We start from the raw sequence: 20,828 nt of genomic DNA, 5'->3' as shown, positions 1-20,828 counted from the left end.
TCTTGCCAGCTTTTAGGATTTGGTGTCCTTACAGTACAAGAGACAAGCAAAGTGACTTCAGCAAGAACAAAGGGTTCTGTAACAAAGTTTAACAATTAACTTTTCCATTGCACAAAGAGGAATTTTACAAGGAAAAAGAAATAGAGGGAGGAAAAAATCTAAATTGACTGGTAGCTTTAGTACATTTAAACAGATCACTGCAAGAGGTAAAGCAGTGTTGAACTGGGAACACGTTAACACTTTCCTGTTGAATGTACACAATTCCCTTGAGGTTGTATTTAGAAACTAAAAATGGTGCATGCAGAGGAGGAAGTGTATTATACAGACAGAGTTTCTAATGAAATATACTGCTTGAATTTGAAGAGGGAGTTGAGAAAATCTCTGCAAGGGCTCCTGCTGCCTTTGTTTATGCAGCAATTTTGGTGTAAATGAAAACAGAACCCAGTGGTCAGGATTGGTTAAGAACAGTGGTTAAAACAGGCTTTTTAAAAGCAACACTTACAAAATATTAGTGAATCAAATGTTTATTATTCTGTGGTGAGATTCTGTATACCTTTTTTTTTTTTTCTTTTTCGTTAGAAGCAGGATGAACAGGGTTATACATGCACTCTGTATATATATTTTTTTTCTTTTTTTTTCTGAGAGAAGTCACGAGTCAGAATGCTGTCTCATATGATGAGAAATTTTGTGATTGTATCTTTTGTCTTCTAAGAAGAGGCTGTCCAACAAGTTATTTGAATAACAGTCCTTGTACTAAAAATAATAGTAATAAAAAAAAAAAGGATAATTGAATAGCAGTATCCATGTAACCCAACAGATATGTGGCAGATGTAGCATGTTATAAATTCTGGGAAACTAAGAATAGAAGAGTCTCTGGATCTTGCTGTCTGTCGAGGCCAATAAAGAGTGAGCATGAAAAAGAGCTATTAGTATGGTTTGAAGAGGCCATTCTTATATACACCTTAGTACTTTCTCTTGCATGGTCTGGAGCAAGTTTGGTATTAACTGTGTGTCTGCCTTTTTGTCTGAAGGAGTAAGAGAATATACTGCAGTGGGAAGAAAAAAATGCAGTAGGCATCATTAGTATACACACAGATACATACAAATACATGCATGCATATATACAAATGCATTCACATAGATATATAAGGAGAGATAAGAAGAGGTGTAAAGTAAATAAAGCAAGGAGATAAAATCTTATCTGCAGAGGTGGAATGTTGAAAAATGGAAATATCTGGTAGTTCCTTCTTCAGTTTCTATCACTTATATTCATTTCTACATGGCCACAGCAAGCCATAACAACTCAGTTAGAGCTTTAAAGAACTGGAATGTCACAGGATCATGATCTATATGATTTAGTTAAATGTAAATGTCAGGTTGCTTTTCTCACTTTATTGTTTAGATAGTGAAACAATGTTAACTAAATTTGTTTGTAAATACAAATCTTTTGAAGATAAATATAGTTTTGTAAAATGATGGATTGTTATTTGCAGTTTAATTTAATTAAATCCGATGTTAATTTTAGTAGCTACATTTTTTAAAAAATTGTTGTTATATATATTTTCATGGTGTAATAATAATAAAGAAAATAAACTGCTCAGTAGTACTTGAGTAGATTATTCTGTAATAATCTGATAATTATAAATTCATATATTGCTTAATTTGCTTAACTCCTTTTATGGAAGTAAGCTGTTGGATTTTTACATACTTTCAGGAAATTTCAGATATATTCAGATATATAGAAACAATGTTTCTAAAGTAGATGAGAGTTAAGAGACTTTGGTTGTATTTTAGGCTTTGCCACTCTTGTGTGACTTTGGGCAAAGCACTTCACCTCCCCATGCCTCTGTTTCCCTCCTTATTTATGTACAGCAGAGTTCTTTGAGGAAGGAATTCTCTCTTGGAAGTTTGTACAGGACTTTGATTTCCTTTTTGAGCCCTAGGCACTAAAAATAAGTATTCTCATACTAAGTATTTCATTGTTCAGTGCTGGAAGCTTTTTATTTTTGATGGAAGCAAGCCCATAGACAGTGGCTATATACTCTTGCCATCCTTGCATTGGCTTCTGTTCCTGAGCCATGTGAGTAGGGAATATAGTATTAGGACCTCTCGTAAACAACATTCTCCTGCCAACATCCATTCTCTGCCTATTAAAAGAAAAAGATAGTTGTGAGAACTCTGTCAGTAGTGAAAGACCTATTATGTCGTCCACTTAAAAAAAAAAAAAAAAAAAAAAAATCTTAGTAGAGGCTATAGGAGTGATTTTAATTGAGATTTTTACAACCATTTGATAACACTGTTTTGATCACCGTATTTAGGGCTGGATTCCAACCGTGGACATAAAACCTCCGACTAATCCACTGAGTCACCCAGTCCCTGTCATATATTGCTTAATGGCCCATGCTGCCAGGAATTATAATAGCTTTCTAGTAATATTTTATTTTTATAAAGAAACTTTATGGGCACAAAGTCTTATATAAGTTTAAAACTTGGATTTGTAAGTCAGTCAAGGAAAACTTACTAGAGCTATGTCAAGCTGCAGACATTTTTATTTACAATAAGTGTGTAGAGTATTAAATCACATATAGTATAAGTTAATGACTAATATTCTAACTTTGGTTGGTTAATGTTTGCAGGGCACTTACAGATGCTAGAATAATCTCTAATGTTTTTGCTCAATCTGCTCTGGAGATGGATGAAATAAATAGTTTAAACTAATTAATGTAACACCAGCTGTTACAAGTGCTTGGCAGACGTCTGTGAGTTTTGATGGGCAGAGAGCGGCTGTTGTACTTGACTTTATTTTAGTACAATGTTGATCACAGTGTAAGCTGGAATAAATGACGAGCCAAAAGAAGGAACAGAGGATAAATTCTGTGTAATGCAAAATAAATATTGCCCTTTTTCTGAAAATATTTTTTGAGGTTGAGTGAGAGTTAGAGTGGAATTTTATTAAGGCATAAATGCTTTGACAGCAGCTGTGGTAGACATGGTCAATATTAACATGTTTCACAAATGCTGCAGATAGATATATATATATGCATCTACAAAAATGTTGCCTTTAATTTCTATAAAGTCTTAATGCTTAGTATGAGCAGTTTGGCTGCATATTTTATTTCTGCCTAGTAATTGCTGGAAGAGCTGTTTAGAACAGATAGAAAAATAAAAAGCTGTTCTAGAAATTTACTAAGTTTGAAGATAAGTAGTTGGATTTCTCTGCTATTTATATGCATTCGATCATGTCGTATGTTCTTATTTATTTATTTTGCATTCCAGAAAATAAACAAAAACTTTCAAGGTGCAAAACAGTTATATCAACCTGGACTTCATGACATAGTCATAATCTATCAGTTCATGGGAAAAAAAGCCACAAAGCTAAAATATATATTTCTGTTGAGAATTATTTTTTTCAACAAAATTTAATAGAAGTTTAAATATCCAAGTAACTTCTAAAGTTGGAAGGTAGAATAATTGTGCTGTGACAGGGAAGCGATGGCTGCTATCTCTCTATGTGCCAGCATTAAGATAACAGTGTCATTGTACAGATTGTTACCCTGTGAATATGTCTAATAAGTTATTATAGCGTGCTGAGCAGATGGCAAGTGTGATTCTGAAAGAATTGATGGATGGGATATGATGTCATCAGTGAGATGACAAGGTTCACAAGGTACTTGACCTCCAAGAATAAGTCCTAACTGGTTAGAATTCTAAATGCTGAACTTTTGTGACACTGGCTAAATGGGAAATATGTGCAATTTGTATTTCTTTATGGTAGTGTTTACCCTCTTCACTGAACTCCACATAATGGGATTTGGTCCCTGAAGACCTGGAGATATTGTTGGAAGGTTTCACCCTGTAACCTTCAGAGGTTTTCAAATACAAATCTATATGTCTAAACTCTAACAAAATTCTACTGAATGATATTTATGAAGTCAGGTTCATATCTTATATATATGTATGTACAAAGAATTTAATCAAGATGGAAAATTAATTTAACATGCTGTCCCAAAAGAGAAAACTACTGACTCAATGATAATGCACAAAGCATAAAATCATAATTTTATAGGAATGTATTTAAAATTGCAGTCTATCCTACTATGTCAAGTATCTTAACAGTGTGCTAATAATTTTATATATGACTAGGTTCTCCAAGTTGAATTAAACAAGCATGTATTTGATTTTCCTACCTATCTCTGTGTCTGGCATCTTCTTTTTTATTCTGTTTCCCATTGTAGTTAAAGTGAAATTTACATTGTTGAAAAACAGGCTTCTCAGATAGTTCTCTTAGTTCTTTGCATGATTCATGAAATGAGGAAGGTGAATGTGAAAGCCACAAGAGAGAGAGTCCAGCTACTTAGGTAGAGGCACTGCAGCTGTAGGATAGGATAGGATAGGATAGGATAGGATAGGATAGGATAGGATAGGATAGGATAGGATAGGATAGGATAGGATAAGGTAACGTAGGGCAGGGTAAGGTAGGATAGGATAGGATAGGATAGGATAGGATAGGATAGGACAGGACAGGATAGGATAGGATAGGATAGGATAGGATAGGATAGGATAGGATAGGATAGGATAAGGTAGCGTAGGGCAGGGTAAGGTAGGATAGGATAGGATAGGATAGGATAGGATAGGATAGGATAGGATAGGATAGGACAGGATAGGATAGGACAGGACAGGATAGGATAGGATAGGATAGGATAAGGTAGCGTAGGGCAGGGTAAGGTAGGATAGGATAGGATAGGATAGGATAGGATAGGATAGGATAGGATAGGATAGGATAGGATAGGATAGGATAGGGTAGGATAGGATAGGGTAGGATAGGACAGGATAGGATAAGGTAGCGTAGGGCAGGGTAAGGTAGGATAGGATAGGATAGGATAGGATAAGGTAGCGTAGGGCAGGGTAAGGTAGGATAGGATAGGATAGGATAGGATAGGATAGGATAGGATAGGATAGGATAGGATAGGATAGGATAGGATAGGATAGGATAGGATAGGATAGGATAGACACCTACCTTCTCTCCTTTGTTGTGTGGAGATTTAGGTGCTTATTTACAGAGTCTGAATAACCTAGACAGACAGGGTCTACCTTTCATTTCTTTTAGGCATTCCATAAACCCCAGTGATTACAAAGTGAGTGCTTTATATATATATATATATTTAGGAGCAATTATGCATATACACATATACACATAATTGCTCAAACTCTCGAATTAAAAGTTTGTATCTATACTTTGTACATTGGAAACAGCGGAAACAGAAGCAGAACACACAAAAGACAATATACAGAGAATATATCAAAAAAGAACAATGTAAGCAAAAGGGATAAGTGAATACTAAAGACATGCTATGCTTTTCCTATGATGAAGGTTAGAGGCAAAGTGTTTGAGGTCATGTTTATTAATCCCTGAAATTTAAAACACCTTTTTTTTTTTTTTTTGTCCATTGATTTAGTTGTATTTGGCTATAATCAAAAGTAGAAAGATAAGAGGAAGATGCATAAGATGCATGACCATAGTAGTTAGACTTTTTAAATCTTTAATAAAATACTTGTGGTTTCTTAAAATACTTACATGTATTGCTGTTTGGCTCCTTTGAAATGATGAGATGTATTCCATGTGGAAAACACTTCCATTCTTTATTGATTGCAGAACAAAACATAAGTGCTATATACAAAAATGAACTATGAAAACACGTACATGCATACCTGTTCTGAATCTTTTATGAATCTTTTATTTATTTTCAACACTGAAAGTTCTCTGATATATTTGAATATTCATTTAACAATGCAGTGCTTATTTACACAAACTGAAATGAGGAAACCAGATGAAAATGCCTATGAATAAAAACAACATTTTTATATATTTCATAATGTTTTGTGTTACAAATAAGTAAAAGTTTTATGCAAAATTTCTACTGCTGGGGAATATTGTTCCATTTTAAAATAAGCTTATAGGTGTAATGAAGCTTTTATAAACATGCTACAAATTGTTTCTATCTCTCCTGTATAAATAAAATACTGGGGATTCCTAAATTCAGAATTACAGCAAAACTTTGGATTGACTTGTAAATGCTATAGCAAGTATTGGTTTTAGAGTAATTACTTTGAAAATATGAATTACAATTTAAAGTTCTTATGTTTCCATTGATTTTAAATCCATGTGCTTAATCAACCAAACCAATACCACTATTTTACATATGTTGTAGCCCTGTATCTTTTTCTAATGGCATAGGAGTAGCCTATTTAAAAAGAAGTATTAGTAGGGCAGCACAGAGATGAATCTTTAACTGAATATGTTCACTAACTATACTATACACAGATAGTGAGTTGATTCAATGCATTTGGTTCAGTTCTTGTAAAGTGATATTAAAAACCAATACTGAATTGTCTATATGAATATCCACCAGTTTGTTAGCATAATTAAATGTCAAAATACCTAAAACCATCAGATAAGTTCATCAAATGATTTGATAAATTATTCATTTGAGTTGTCAGTTTTTAATAAAACAGAAAGAATAGAATCCACATCACATAACATATTGTTAGAAATGTATTGATTATATGGCTAAAGGATTTTCAGAAGCTAAGTCTTTTCTACCCAATCTGATCAGTATATGTGTGCATGTATGTGCATGTGCTAGAGATACATGAAGTATCAATGCAAGGTAAATGAGTGTTCACTGAGTTCCCTTTGCCATATGGCCCCTGTGGAGGATAGAAGACCCTGGCTAGCTTAAGCTTGCCATATGGACCTGGTGGAAAAAGGTAAGTCTTACACACAGAGCAAACCTACCATATGGACTGGGTGGAGCACTCAAAACTCTAAACATTTCTCATACACTAGGGCTTTTTACACAGAAGAATGTAAAAACATACATAATACATTACACAACAAAGCCATTGAAAAATGGATCGATTGTTTAGGTTTAATATGATGCTTTCAAGCAGTGCCCAAAACTATATAAATAATCAAGGTTTATTTTGAAATGGTAAAGAGAATCATCAATCATTTACAACTGACTATTTTACTTTGCATTTAACATCTGCTGTATAATGGGATTGTACAATCCACCCTTAACGCTGTATGAAGACAGAACATCCAAAAACAGTGATAGGGTTAAAGTGAAGTTTCGCTGAATGTGTTCCTTTGCTGTCTTTCTTTCTCCTCTGATCTTAACATGAAACACAAATGTAACAGTTTGTATAAGAACTGTGAGACAATTCCTGGACTTATAAATGGCTTCTGTACTCTTACTATTTTGGGCAATTAAGATTAAGCATAGACTTAGATCATTGGTTCATCCTTTTTTCCTTTATGAAACTGAAAGAATTTGTGCCAGCTGAAGGTCTGTTTTTTAGATATATAAGATGCCTGTTGCTTTTGTATTCAGCAAATCTTTATTTACTTTCCATGCTGAAAGTGATGTGGTGCTAGATAGTGGCATCTTCTTTTATAGACCATAGTGACAGTAAAGTAGCATAGAAAAACAGCTATTATATTTCAAACCACTGCATTTCATTTTGATTATTTCCTATGCATTCCCAAGTAAACACAACTTCCATGGTTTGAATTATTTATACTGTAAAACACAAACAAACAAACAAATAAAAAAAATCCATGACCATAGCAAGATCCAGGACTACTCCAATAAGGATTATACCAGAATATTGGAAAATTGAACAAATTAAGAGTGTATTTTTAAGACATTATTTTCCATTTTCTTATCAGTTTTGACAATAATTTATACCTTGTTCTTACATTTTTTCATGTGAAAAAAAATGCACAGAGAAGTCAAGCCTCTTTTAGTTTGCAAATAGATAGATAATTTTGGCTAATATGTCCTTTCAGATTTCTGTAACAATCTTTTCCTTTTCTTAAACTGTAATTTTTCTCTACTGGTCTTCAGATAGATCTGACATTTCAAGAAGCAGGCTCATTTCTTCATATATTGAAAAAGGAAGAAAACTAAAACAAAACAAAACAAACAACAAAAAAAACTAATATGTATTACTGAGAAAAATGAGAAGATTGTAGGAATTGGTAAAATGTGCGGAGTTATAGAAAGCTGGGACAAAAACAAGGTAAAGAAAGTGATTCTGAAAAAAATAGAGAATAATTTAGATTTTACTTTTTATTTTTTTTTTTATTTTATTTTATTTTGAATTTGATAAAAGAGCAGCCTGCATCAGCAATACTCTTTTCAAAAAATGAAGAAAATCACAGAGGTTGCTTTGACTTTCTCTTGTCAGTCTTTGTAGTGCAACCGGTCACAAAAACTTTTGGGGCAGTCATTTCCTGATGCAATTCTTGCTCTTTTTCTAACTGGGCTAAAAGCCAACCTGTTATCAAGATACTGAATAAAAGTACCCACAAACGTATCATGAGCTTAGCAGGATAAAATAATAAAGCTTGTACTATTTGTTTCAGTGTGTTTAGGCAGTAATGCATAAATTATCATAAAGCAGTAAAGAGTTTTTGAACCACTCTTATGATTGTATTTTGTTTCATTGCTTCTATTGCAATTATATTATAATTGCTTAAGGAATTAAATAAATATTTCTTCAAATATGCTATTGCCATAAAATATTAAAGCATTTATATAAATCTTGATGTGAAGCAGAATTAGTAAAAAGCTTGGTTCTTGTAGTAGAGTTACAATACATATTTCCTTTACGTTGTAATATAGTGTAGATAAAAGTCTGAATGCAATATTTAATTTCTATGAAGGATAGAAACTGGATCCTGGAAAAGATTTTAACTTACCAATATGCACAAGGCATATTTGCTGTGCAGAATACTTTAATTTTCTGTATTTAATATAAACCAAACTGACTTAGCTTATACAATGACTCCAAACTATTTTTTATCTTCTTAAATCAGTGCTGAATGCGACCCTATAATGTATAAAAACATAAAGAATATATATATATTATAATATGTATTCTGATATATTAGCATAAATTACATATTCAAAGACATGAAGACATGCAGTCCATATCTCTGTTTTCAAAAATAAAAGCAGTAAGTGCAAGCTGACTTTAAAGTGGATGCCTCAAATGGAGCAGAAAACATTAGAGGTAAAACTTCTACATTATTCTATCAGGGAGCATCAAGCTAGTGAATGCCATAGAAATCTCACTAATGGACACATTCTGGCAGCTTGTTGCAGATGTTTGATGAATGAATTGCAAGAGGAATCATATCAGATGTAAAAACGCTTGCCTTTTCATTGTGAATTTTATTTCTGAGCACTCTGAGGTGTAGGTATTTTGGTTTGTTTATTGTTATGGATTTCTGTAAGAAGCAGATATTCAGATATAATCTATAGACAATGGGTTGAGAAATGTAGCTATAATACTGTAAAAGAGTGTTTCTGATGTTATAAACTGTGAAGCTCATATTGAACGCCCATAGGCAGACAGCCAAATTTCTGTTAGGATATCATAACTATATAATCCAAAATGCGTACATCAATTATTGTCTACAACATTTGCATCTGACTACGGGAACCATTTCCTAGATAGACATATTAAGGATGTTTATTATATTTGAAAAAAGAAAGAGAAAAGAAGAAAAAGAAAAAGAAAAAGAAAAAGAAAAAGAAAAAGAAAAAGAAAAAGAAAAAGAAAAAGAAAAAGAAAAAAAAAGAGAAAAAGAAAAAGAAAAAGAAAAAGAAAAAGAAAAAGAAAAAGAAAAAGAAAAAGAAAAAGAAAAAGAAAAAAAAAGAGAAAAAGAAAAAGAAAAAGAAAAAGAAAAAGAAAAAGAAAAAGAAAAAGAAAAAGAAAAAGAAAAAAAAAGAAAAAGAAAAAGAAAAAGAAAAAGAAAAAGAAAAAGCATGTTTTAAAAAGTGAGTTAAATATAATTGACCATCTTTTATGTGAATGTGTATTTTAAGCCCCAGAACTAAGGAAGCCTCTATAGTATACATTTTCATCATATTTGAAACACAGCACGCTCACTCTGTACTCTTACTGATGAGAATTTGTCAAAATGAGATGTTTTACATCCTTTTGTCTTTCATGTAAATTACTGTAGTGGCTATGAGAAGAGTTAAGATCTTGGAGTTACTAGATCACATATTTCTGTAAAAAGTGGGTGTGTATTTCCATTTGGGTGCTTAAGTACAGACTGAACTGATGATGATAAAACAGGAATTACCTTAACCTCTTGGAAACATGTCTTCAGGGCTTGTCCAACACTGTCTTATAGTCACTTTCTTTTTCAAGCAGGGTTTCTTTGACTGCATTTGTATCTTTTTCTTACATACTCAAGAATCCTGAACCTACTACCCAGTATCCCCATATAGTTGTGTTGGTTGAGTTGATCTGATTATTTATTTTTTTGATTACCTTATTCATTTTAGTTGTAGGAGTGAGGTGTACATGTGGGGTAGGAATTTTAGCATGTAAAAAGCTTGGGCTCAGCTTTTCTCAGTATGTTCCTGCCTTGCTAGGCATTTTCAGACTGGTCATCTCATTAAGTGTTCTAATTAATATATTGGCAATCTGAATATTATAAGTACTTGATAGTATTTTTTCTTATAAAGAATAAGAAGTTATTAAAATATTTTGGATGCCTTACAGAAAAGTGAAGTATAAGAGAATATAAACATATGTGTTTCAAAATATTGGGTTTCTGCAAAAAGAACGGTCACTGAGCATTTTACATATTTTTCTAGAGCTTGATGTTTTCTCCTGTTAATTGTTAGAAGAAACATGACAGCATTCTGTATGAATGTCAACTGAAACAAAACACTTAAGTTTATCATAAGTTTATCAAAATAGCTAAGTTTATCAATAGTTTCAGTTTTATAATTTCTGATCAGATAATAAAAATTAATTCTGACTTCTGTGGTGGAAGACCAGCTTAAGCCACCACAAATTCAAAATGTGTAAACATCTTCTGACTTCTCTATTGAACTTCTATGGCATATTTATTTGTGAAGTGCAGTACTGTTTACTTTTGTGTTGCCTCCTTACACTGGGTGCCAACATGCCTGGGCAACCTCATCTGCTCACTGGCACCCTTGGGATTGGGTGTGGGACTGGTTATGTGTTGTTGAATGAATGACAATTGATGAGTGTTGCACAGTCACTTCATTCACTGTCTATTCATTTTCTGTTTGGCCATCCAATTCATGGTGTCAACAGCCTACCAATAACATGGGCCATGTGACAAAGCAGCAGCAGCACTGTAGCTTAGTACACCATAATTGCAACATGGCCAGATATACACTTCCTGAAAATGCTGACTTTCTGACTTCATTTTTTCCTGAAGAGAGTGAATATTAGAAATATTAACTGAACATGAACCAAAACAAACAACCCCCAAAACAAACAAACAAACCCAAACACCTGCAACACAAAACAAAAAAGTGTGTAAATACAATGCAGTTCCAGGCATTACCATAAAACCTTCATCTTCAGAGTATTACAAGTTAACCAAATGTGCTTAATTTCCTTCTTTCCAGGTATTTCTTTACTGTGTAGATGATTATGGACACTCCTCAGTATGATTTCAAAAAAGCTGAGTCACTTGTATGAACCTATACGGACCACACTTGCACAACCCTTTACATACATGTACACTTATGCACAGAAGCCCTTCTTGATATGAAGCCAAGAAACACTTTTTTACTCATTCAGTATTGCCTAGCTGATGATACTCTCCAGCTAGCAGAGTACTAATTGGGATATTTGACATGAACCAGTAGAATACATTTACGCTTTTCTTTTTTTTCAGCATCCAGAGCACAGATGGCCTTAATCTGTATTTGATACCTGCCAGTAGCATATAATGATCTGTAAGAAAGAAAGAATGGACATAGTTCTCTTATTTAAGAACTTCAGGTTGCAGTATTGTCAAGTGCCTTGTATTTATATTGATGTGTTGTTTAAAAAAGTCATTAAAAATATTTCTTATACCTTTCTAACCATTATTTTTTCCATAGGAATTTGTATTGCTTCAGGGTTAGTTACTGTTAGTTACCATCAGGTATTCAAGATACTTCTACTATGTAGTTGTCAGATATTTGCAGAATTATTTTTTTGGAATTACTTCTGACTATCTTACTTTAGTCTGAACAATTTTATGCGCTTCAAAAAATGTATGAAAAATTCTGTTTGTGAACAGAATAATCTTTGTTACCATGACAGAGAAAGAAGATAATTTTGTTTGGAACATTACGTATTATGATGCCAAATTACACAATGTGGAAGTAACACTGGCACTTTAATGTTTCATTAAACAGTAAAATATATTTGTTTAAAAATATGTATGATAATTTATTCTAAAATATTGTGAAATCCTTAGAATAAATAAATCAGTAAATACTGTTTGACCCAACCCTTATCAGTAATAGGCTGCAAAATAAGATAAAAGTTATTAAAGTAATCCTTTTATTGAAAGAGAAAATTAGATAAGTTGTGCTGATTGACTCTGAGGCTCTCCCAGGGACACGTAAAGTGAAGAATAAACTGAACTTGATCTAGTCCAAAAAGCCTGAAGAAATCCTCACAGCTGGAACATCACCACTAATTACGTTTGTTTTTTGGATATACTTTGCCAACTCTTTTCATTTGTATATAAAGATGTTATACCAGTAATTCCTTAACAAAACTAAAACGCACAATATTTAAAGAGCATGTTTTTTATACATTTGATTTCACCATCAGTAAATTTCATTTACACTGAAGTACAGCACTTAAAACACTACAAGAATTACTTACACAAAATATACTGGAATAAAAAGCACAGTTTTATTATTTTGCTATTTCTTGCTGAGTCAATATAAATTTCTTCCTCTGGGTGCTCTTTTCTCCATTCCTTCAACACATAATCACAGTCCTATTATTTTTCTCAAAACTGTCCACCTTGAGTCTCCTTCTCTCCTATTTTCTCAGCTCAGCTTTCCTCAGTTCTTGATTAGTCCCTGTCTCCTAGTCAAGTCATCCCAAGTTTCCAAATCCTCATGTCCCAATTTTAACCTGCAATACATTTCTTTTTCATTTGTGCTTAATGGCTTCTAAGGCATCAGCACAGAAGAGCACTGGAACTGTGAGTAAGAGATGTCCCTAATCGTATGTTCAAAGAGTAATTCTCCTGCTGGCTCCTATTTGCTGCTATGGAGACAACTCCAACTGCAGTATGCTCAATGACACCATGCAGCAGTGAATGATGAGCTGTAGGGATTAGATTTTCTTTAAAAGGATTAAAGAAATACTTGAAATGCATTAGCTAAAACTTCCTCTTTTCCAAAAAGGAGAAGCATCAAGTTAGAATATCTTACTTTCAGCGATAAAAATCAGACAGAACAGATGGGGCAGTTCCCCCATCTAAGCCTACCTTCGAAGTGGTCGTAAAAAACTACTCTTACCATTTTATTTTTTTTTTTATCTGTAATTGTTATGAGTGGTATGCAGACATATATGTTCTCTAAGATATATTTGCACAAATATGTGTTGGCAAAAAGGTACAAAGCTATTGTGTCCAATGTATACATCAAAGAAATATTCTTTGTAGCTGTGGTCCTTTCATTGTAAGCTTTTAATCTTTTAGTCATATTTCATTAACCCAAAGTCAACACATCAAGCCAACAAACAGAACTAGATGGAGAGCAATTACAATGGCACTGTTAATCATGAGAACTCCAGCCTCTTTGAAACGGTACAGACACAACTATGCTTGCCACAGTTGCAAAGTTTTAATTTTTAGTATCCTGGAGAACTATGCTTGACATAAAAAGATGAAACTGAAATGCATTAAAAATGGGGGGTGGGGGTGGGGAGTGGGGGAAGAAAAGTGTTTTAAGTTTTCTGGCATATTCCTTTTACAGCTTGTAACAATCTTCACTATCATCTCAGATTGTTCCTACTTATGTGCAGGGTGAATCTTGAAGGCCGGAAACTATAGAGCAGACAAATGATATGGGAATTCAGCAAGAAGCTTCCTTCCTTCTTTCCTTCTTTCTTTCCTTCTTTCCTTCTTTCCTTCTTTCCTTCTTTCCCTTTCCCTTTCCCTTTCCCTATCTTCTCTTTCTCATCTTTCTCACTCTTTTTTTTCCTCTTTTTCTTTTTCTTTCTTTCTTTCTTTCTTTCTTTCTTTCTTTCTTTCTTTCTTTCTTTCTTTCTTTCTTTCTTTCTTTCTTTCTTTCTTTCTTTCTCTTTCTTTCTTTCTTTCTTTCTTTCTTTCTTTCTTTCTTTCTTTCTTTCTTTCTTTCTTTCTTTCTTTCTTTCTTTCTTTCTTTCTTTCTTTCTTTCTTTCTTTCTTTCTTTCTTTCTTTCTTTCTCTTTCTTTCTGTCTTTCTGTCTTTCTGTCTTTCCTTGCTTTCTCACTCTTGCTTGCTTGCTTGCTCTGTCATCAGTAAATGTGGGACCCCTCTTCTTCCACTGTAATATTAATCAACAGTTAGAGAATAATTTAAATAAAAGAGCTTCTCAAACCTAAAAGCTCTAACTCTGAGGAAGGTGAAGTACAGACTTATAGAAAAAACTTTTTATTGAGGGATATTCGACAATGTAAACCAAAATCATAATTTGCAAAATGGAATAGATTGTTTCTACAAAAAATATATTTACCAGATTTATGACAGTAAAAAGAGAAAATAGGATCCTCTTTCATCATTCAAATGCTAAGAATGGGCCTGTTTTAGAAACAAACATATATGAATTATTTTACAGAGAAAAACAAAACAAAACAAACAAACAAACAAACAACAACAACAAAAACAAACACATAAAGATGCATTACAAAGAGCCATTAAATGATTACAGAAAGGCAGTAATCTGTGAAGTGTATTTTGAGCCAGTCATTATCTCTTGCTTTCAAATCCTGGCAATATAAACATTCTCCAGTCTGATTGGTGACCAGTCTCAACTTATCCTACTTGCGTTTAGGAACATAGACAACAGAATGGCTACATCCATTCATCCGTTATTGTTTAAATAGCTGTCACAGCTTCCAGGATGTCTGTTTCCATATATCTAGTGAAAGAACAAAATAGAATGCCAACAAACCAAATACAGTGAAAAATCCTAGACGTATTTGGCCCAAACCAGCTGCTGTTCAGATAAGATCTGGTTTGAAAAAAACTAGGTGAATTTTTGAAAATGCGGAACAATGGGTTTAGTGGATGTAGCACTTGAAAATAGTTTAAAGATATGTGTTGTTTTCAGACTTGCCTATTATGGTGATTTAGTTCTTACATCAAGGCACAGATTCATCTCTGTTCAGATACTATAGAGGTTTCAGTAACAGCTTGTCTTATTTTTATTTGCATTTATTTATTTATTTATTTTAAATTTATAACATCTCAGTTCTCAGCACAAGCAAAGGCAGGCCTGGACACTTCTTTGTTCTAATAATGTTGTGCTCCCAGCTCTGACAATGGAGTAGCAGATTGACCCCCGTTCCCCTCTTTCCCTGACTTGTCTTCATATGCTTTCTTTGATTTGTTCAGACTAAAAGTGCCAGATCTCTGTCTCCCAGCAAGGTCTTATCATTTCTGCATTGTTGTTCCATCAGTAGGTTAATGACAATTAGTATTTCCTCTTTAACAGTTTAAAAGTTTCTAGGTTAATGATTATTTGGAAACAAAGATATACCACTGTATTGAGAAAAGGTAACTTCTTCAGTAATGGAAGATTTTTAAATGCTTTAATGTCAAGTGCTCATTTTATTTTTCTACTGAGATATGTCGTTATGTTTTAATTGCCTGTGTTTACTATGTCGTTTTTCTCAAAAATGCATTTTTTCAAGATTTCCTCAATCATTTTTTTTATCTCACATCCACAAATATTCATACTTCCTGTGTATAATAATGTACATTTGCTCTGTTTCAAACATTCAAATGCTCAACCAAACAAACATTCAAAGTTTATTTCACATGGGACATCAAGAAAACAAAGCCACATTAGTCTGACTTTTTTTCTTCTAAGTTTCATTAAAATAAGTTCATAGTAAGTTCAGCTCTCTAGTCTTACCCTTCAGTGTAAATTTGTTTCTGTTATTTATTATAACATAGGAGTTTGGATGTTATTTTGAGCTCATACCATTCTGCATAACTTTAACTTCTTTGAGTTATTTTGCCTATTGGAAAATAGCAAAATAAAAAATTGTGCCAGACATTGCTAAGAAAACCTCTACAAACATGCCTTGAGTATGCGCAACGTACAGTAAACAACATATATTTATATTTAAAGTATGCAATAGAAAATATAATCCCTTGCCTAAATTCTCTGATAATGCCTGTGTTAGCAGCTTTCTGTATCTCAACAATTGCATGGAACAGCACAGTTTTTAAGCATATTAAAATCTATGGATTTTTTAAGTGGATGAATTTTATCTAGTATGTTTTAAAATATTTTGACAGTTTGAGACCTAAAATATTAGCAAGATTTTAAGTTTTTTCAGAAGGGATGAGAGATTTTTGGCCCATTTCTGTGACAAACGTATGGCATACTTTTGCATTTTTATGAATCAATTCAACGATGCATAGTATTCTTTCTATACCATGCAAATCCAATACCTTAATTGGGATAAATTTAAATATTTTTTATTTAAATTAAATTATTAAATTTATTTTTTTAATTATATTTTTTAAAATTATTATTTTTTATTTATATTAAAATTTCAAATATATTTTAAATAAATTTATTTATTTTTAACATTGCATAGGAAACATTTGGGAAAGCCATATTTGCAGCAAACAAAAATAGTACTGTGCAGTGTTTATCGACACCTGGGAATACCTGACTTATTTATCCATTTTTTCTAATATGGTGAATATGTCTATAATATTTTAAAAGTTGTGAAGAAAAGAAACAATTCATTTTTGGGGCCAAATTTCAGTATGTTGTTTTAAAATGACTACAGAGATATCCATGTTGTTATGAGGATGGATTTATAGAGTACATTTTTCAGATCCTTTCCATAGAGCATGTCAGCTGATGCTCCTCATAAAGTCAGCAGGCACTTCTAGAGGAAGATTTGCCTTTTGATGCATCCACATGATGACTATAATAGATCAGATGGATTAGTGCCTTAAAATGCTGTATGTTTCTTTCCACTAACTACAGAAAGAGCTAAGTGGGACAAGCCCAGAAGCCTGTTTTAGCATTTCTGTGCAGGGATATTATGGGTGAGGCTTTTACTCTAGCACCATTCAGTGCTGGCCAGCACAACTGAGTTGGCAAAGAGATGGGACAAGAAGACTGCACCTAAAAATGGTTGCCAGAGATTGCTTCTGTGTGGAGTGTTGCTGGAAATGGACTGTTGGAATGAACTGGGGCTTGGAGTTACAGGTTTTTTTTGTCTATCCAGGATTGCTGAAACTTAAACTTTAACCCTCTCTTGCAATGGATTTAAATTTTCCTGTCCTTAGACTATTTTCACTTTAGAAAATACAACACCTCATTTGAAGAGAGAGTTATTTTTAGGAAAATAATATCAAGATTTTCATATAGTGCAAGTCTGGCAAACTCTTCTGTAGTCAAACAGGTGTGCAGAGTTCTGTAATAACGTAAAGAATACATTCTAATGCCCTTGAATTGTATTGAGATACATGAATATGTGTCAGTTAATGACTGTGCCCTTGGTAAGAAAAGTATGTAGAGATATATGTATCTAAATATATGTATAGATAGTTTTCCTTTTGAAGAATTCAGATTAACATCTAGTACAAAGACGTTGACCTAAATTTCTATACCATATCATATTAACAGTAGTCTAAAAATATTTCAAATATTAAAAAAAAAGGAAGAAAAAAAAAGTGTATTGAAGCCTCTATCTTTTTTTTTTTTTTTTTTTTTTTTTTTTTTTTTTTTTAATTTCTGCACTTTATAATCCATTCACAGATTATCTGTGACATGTTAATCTTAGTGGTCTTCAAGCTGGGGGAGTTTTTCCTGTTGTGATGTGACAGCTGATCAAATCTGATTGTTATGATCTCACTAAGGAATTGAACACTAATTGTTAGAAAATATTTGTGTTAAAAAAAAAAAAAAGGCAGTAATTGTAACCATGCTGTTAATATCATTTATTGTTCAGAGTATGTTTTCATTGTGGGAATCAGGTATACTTTCTTGATTAATAATGCATTGAAGATCTGTAGATTTTCTGTGTTGCAGAATCTTCTGAGATGTAAATGAAAACATTAAGAATGGGAAGGGTTAATTGTGTGGGAAGCCTTGTATTCAAATACTTCTCCTATACACAATATATGTCATGCTAGAAAATATTCTATTGTTACTCCAAATAGAACAAGAACTAAAATGAGATAATTGGGAAGGTGCCCATAAAGTCAGTCTGAATATATTATCACAAGTATATGTGAGATAATATTTGTTTTAAAAAGATTCTATGGCACTGTAAACTCAGTCTCATTAGAGACTGCATTTAAAAGGCTTATAAAGTTACTCATTAATGTTATCTTGTTGTATCTCCACAGCTTTTTCATTAAAGAAAATTCAGCAGAAAGCATTTTCTCCTGATAGCAGGAACCAATTTGCAATAAATGTTCTGGAAACCACTAGGGAAGCCATTACTGAGGTCTAATAAAAACAGACAAGCGTAACTTGTTCTATATTTTTGTTTCAATCACATACAGATGAGACCCCACTCTCCACACCAACCGCAAGAGACAGCCTTGACAAACTTTCTCTAACTGGGCATGGGCAACCACTACCTCCAGGTTTTCCATCTCCATTTCTATTCCCAGATGGATTGTCATCCATAGAGACCCTTCTGACTAACATCCAGGTAGGCCTTTCTGTACAGCAGCTTAAAGGGATGGAGAGGAGCCAGTTGTTCAGTTTTGTCTAAATTAATACAACCATTCTTGCCTAATCAGTTTATAAGATTATTTGGATCAACTAATTTACTGAAACTTTCTAGTAATTTAAGATTTAAAGGAATCACAACAAAAAATGAATTTAGAAGCTGTCAGATACAGTACATAAAAATAGATTGTGTATTAAACCACAGCAGAGCATTCAGTGAAAATGACATTGGTGCATTTAACAACATTTACCTTAAATGCTCTTTTTATTACAGGCTAATGAAATGTATCTTACTGTTTAAGTTTATCTCATTAACTAAGCAGAGAAACTTTTCTTTAATAAATAGTTATTTTAAATTGCTGGAGTGCCAAGGTGGAAATGATATTTAAAGCTATTTGAAATGTGTCTCCCATAGAAATATTCACAAAAACAAAACAAAACAAAACAAAAAAAAACACAGACACACACAAAAAGAACACCACTTCTTTTATAAATAAGCTCATTTAACTTAAAGTACTGTCTTCAAAGAATAGACTTCAAAGGGTATTATCAAATTTTCTGCAGATTTCCTGTGGGTAGTCAGCATGTCTATTGAGTGTACAGTACAGTCTGATTCAAATATTGTTCAAGGTGTACACTTGCGTGTAGCATGAAGCCAAGATGTTAGTGTTTTATATTAGAATGAAGATCTTTTTTGTCCACAAATTCAATGAACATATGTTTTCCAGATGGAATTTTTGCAACAATATAGTTGTATGTTGCATGCAGAAGCAAAATGATAGTGCAGGAAATAATGCAGCCATATTGTATTCATTATAGATGAGCCTTGTTTGTGCAGCTTATAACTTATAAAGTAATTTTTACAATACTTTTTTTTTTCTGCTCATTTGTGTAAATGCATCAGATCAATTCTGTTATACTCAGCAAACACTACACAAAGTAGGGCCAAATCCTGTTCATTTTACTCTCTTAAGTAATCTTCAAGTTTATGACACTTCAGACTTGTTTTATGAAACAATTGTATGATATTTTCATTAGTGATATTTTGAGATCCGATCATAAAACAAACAAACAAACAAACAAACAAACAAAAGCAAAAAAAAACCAACCACGCCATTTAAGAATTTATAGAAATTTCTATCAATTGAGTATTGCTGTATTTGCCTAAACTGGTAGTTTAGGCATTTGTGATTATGCTTTTAGGATATTAAAATTCTAAAACAAGGTAATTCTACAAAATATAGTATTCTTCTCATTCTCAGGTCTGTTGTAATCTGTAAAGAACTTTTTTTTTTTTTTTTTTTTTTTTTTTTTTTTTTTTTTTTTCCCAGAGGAAGAAAGACAGTAAAGTATGTAATGTTTTGGCTATGCATGCATGTACAGGAAAGTTCCTAGTAATTTTTTTGACAAATGTGTGCACTCAATGTCTCTAGACAGCAACCTAATGAACAGAGCATTCAGCATCAACAGGTTAGCTAATCTTGTGATTGAATATGAAAGTACTGCAGTACTTCAGGATAAATGACTAGGATTAATTTGCCAAGAATGCATTCAGTTTTGACTTACAGAAAATGTTAATGTGAAATTCAGGAATTGCTTTTTTTTTTTTTTTCCTTTTTCTTAAACTAATCTTATATGTTGAAGAGATTAAAGGAAAGATCATGACATTATTTTTTTATTTTTATTTTTATTATTTTTTTTTATTTATTTTTATTTTTATTTTTCTACTTCTGCTCCTTACTTTGAGTTTCCACATCATGACAAATCACCAGTCAGGGTAAACAGGTGGGTTTTAAAGCCCTATGGATTTTTTCACTTTGTTCCCATGTCTCACTACATCATTCCCACAGAGCTCTGGGAATTCTTTCACATAATATCAAGACATAATTTTTAATTTTTTTTTCCCCATACATTTCATCTCCATCAGGACTACTTAAAAACAAAACAACGTTTTTCTGTCTCTCTATATAGACAGACATTATAAATATAATTATATTTATATATATAATTATTTTCCTAACTGTGTAGAAATAGTTAAGTATTCTCTT

At 32.6% G+C, this 20,828-nt stretch overlaps 1 protein-coding gene across 6 annotated transcripts in view; it reads left to right on the top strand.

Moving 5' to 3' along the window:
• DACH1 (dachshund family transcription factor 1) overlaps positions 1–20,828 on the top strand; it is a 373,305-nt gene that overhangs the window by 301,563 nt on the left and 50,914 nt on the right. For all 6 annotated transcript variants that reach the window (XM_082769960.1, XM_082769959.1, XM_082769961.1 and 3 more), the window contains one exon: positions 18,609–18,760. In XM_082769960.1, the coding sequence (XP_082626086.1) occupies positions 18,609–18,760 (152 nt within the window). The remainder of the gene's footprint in view (positions 1–18,608; positions 18,761–20,828) is intronic.

This window comes from Aythya marila, assembly GCF_965140915.1.
Source record: "Aythya marila genome assembly, chromosome: 1".
Taxonomy (NCBI): Eukaryota; Metazoa; Chordata; class Aves; order Anseriformes; family Anatidae; genus Aythya; species Aythya marila.
This window is presented reverse-complemented; position numbering and strand designations above follow the sequence as displayed.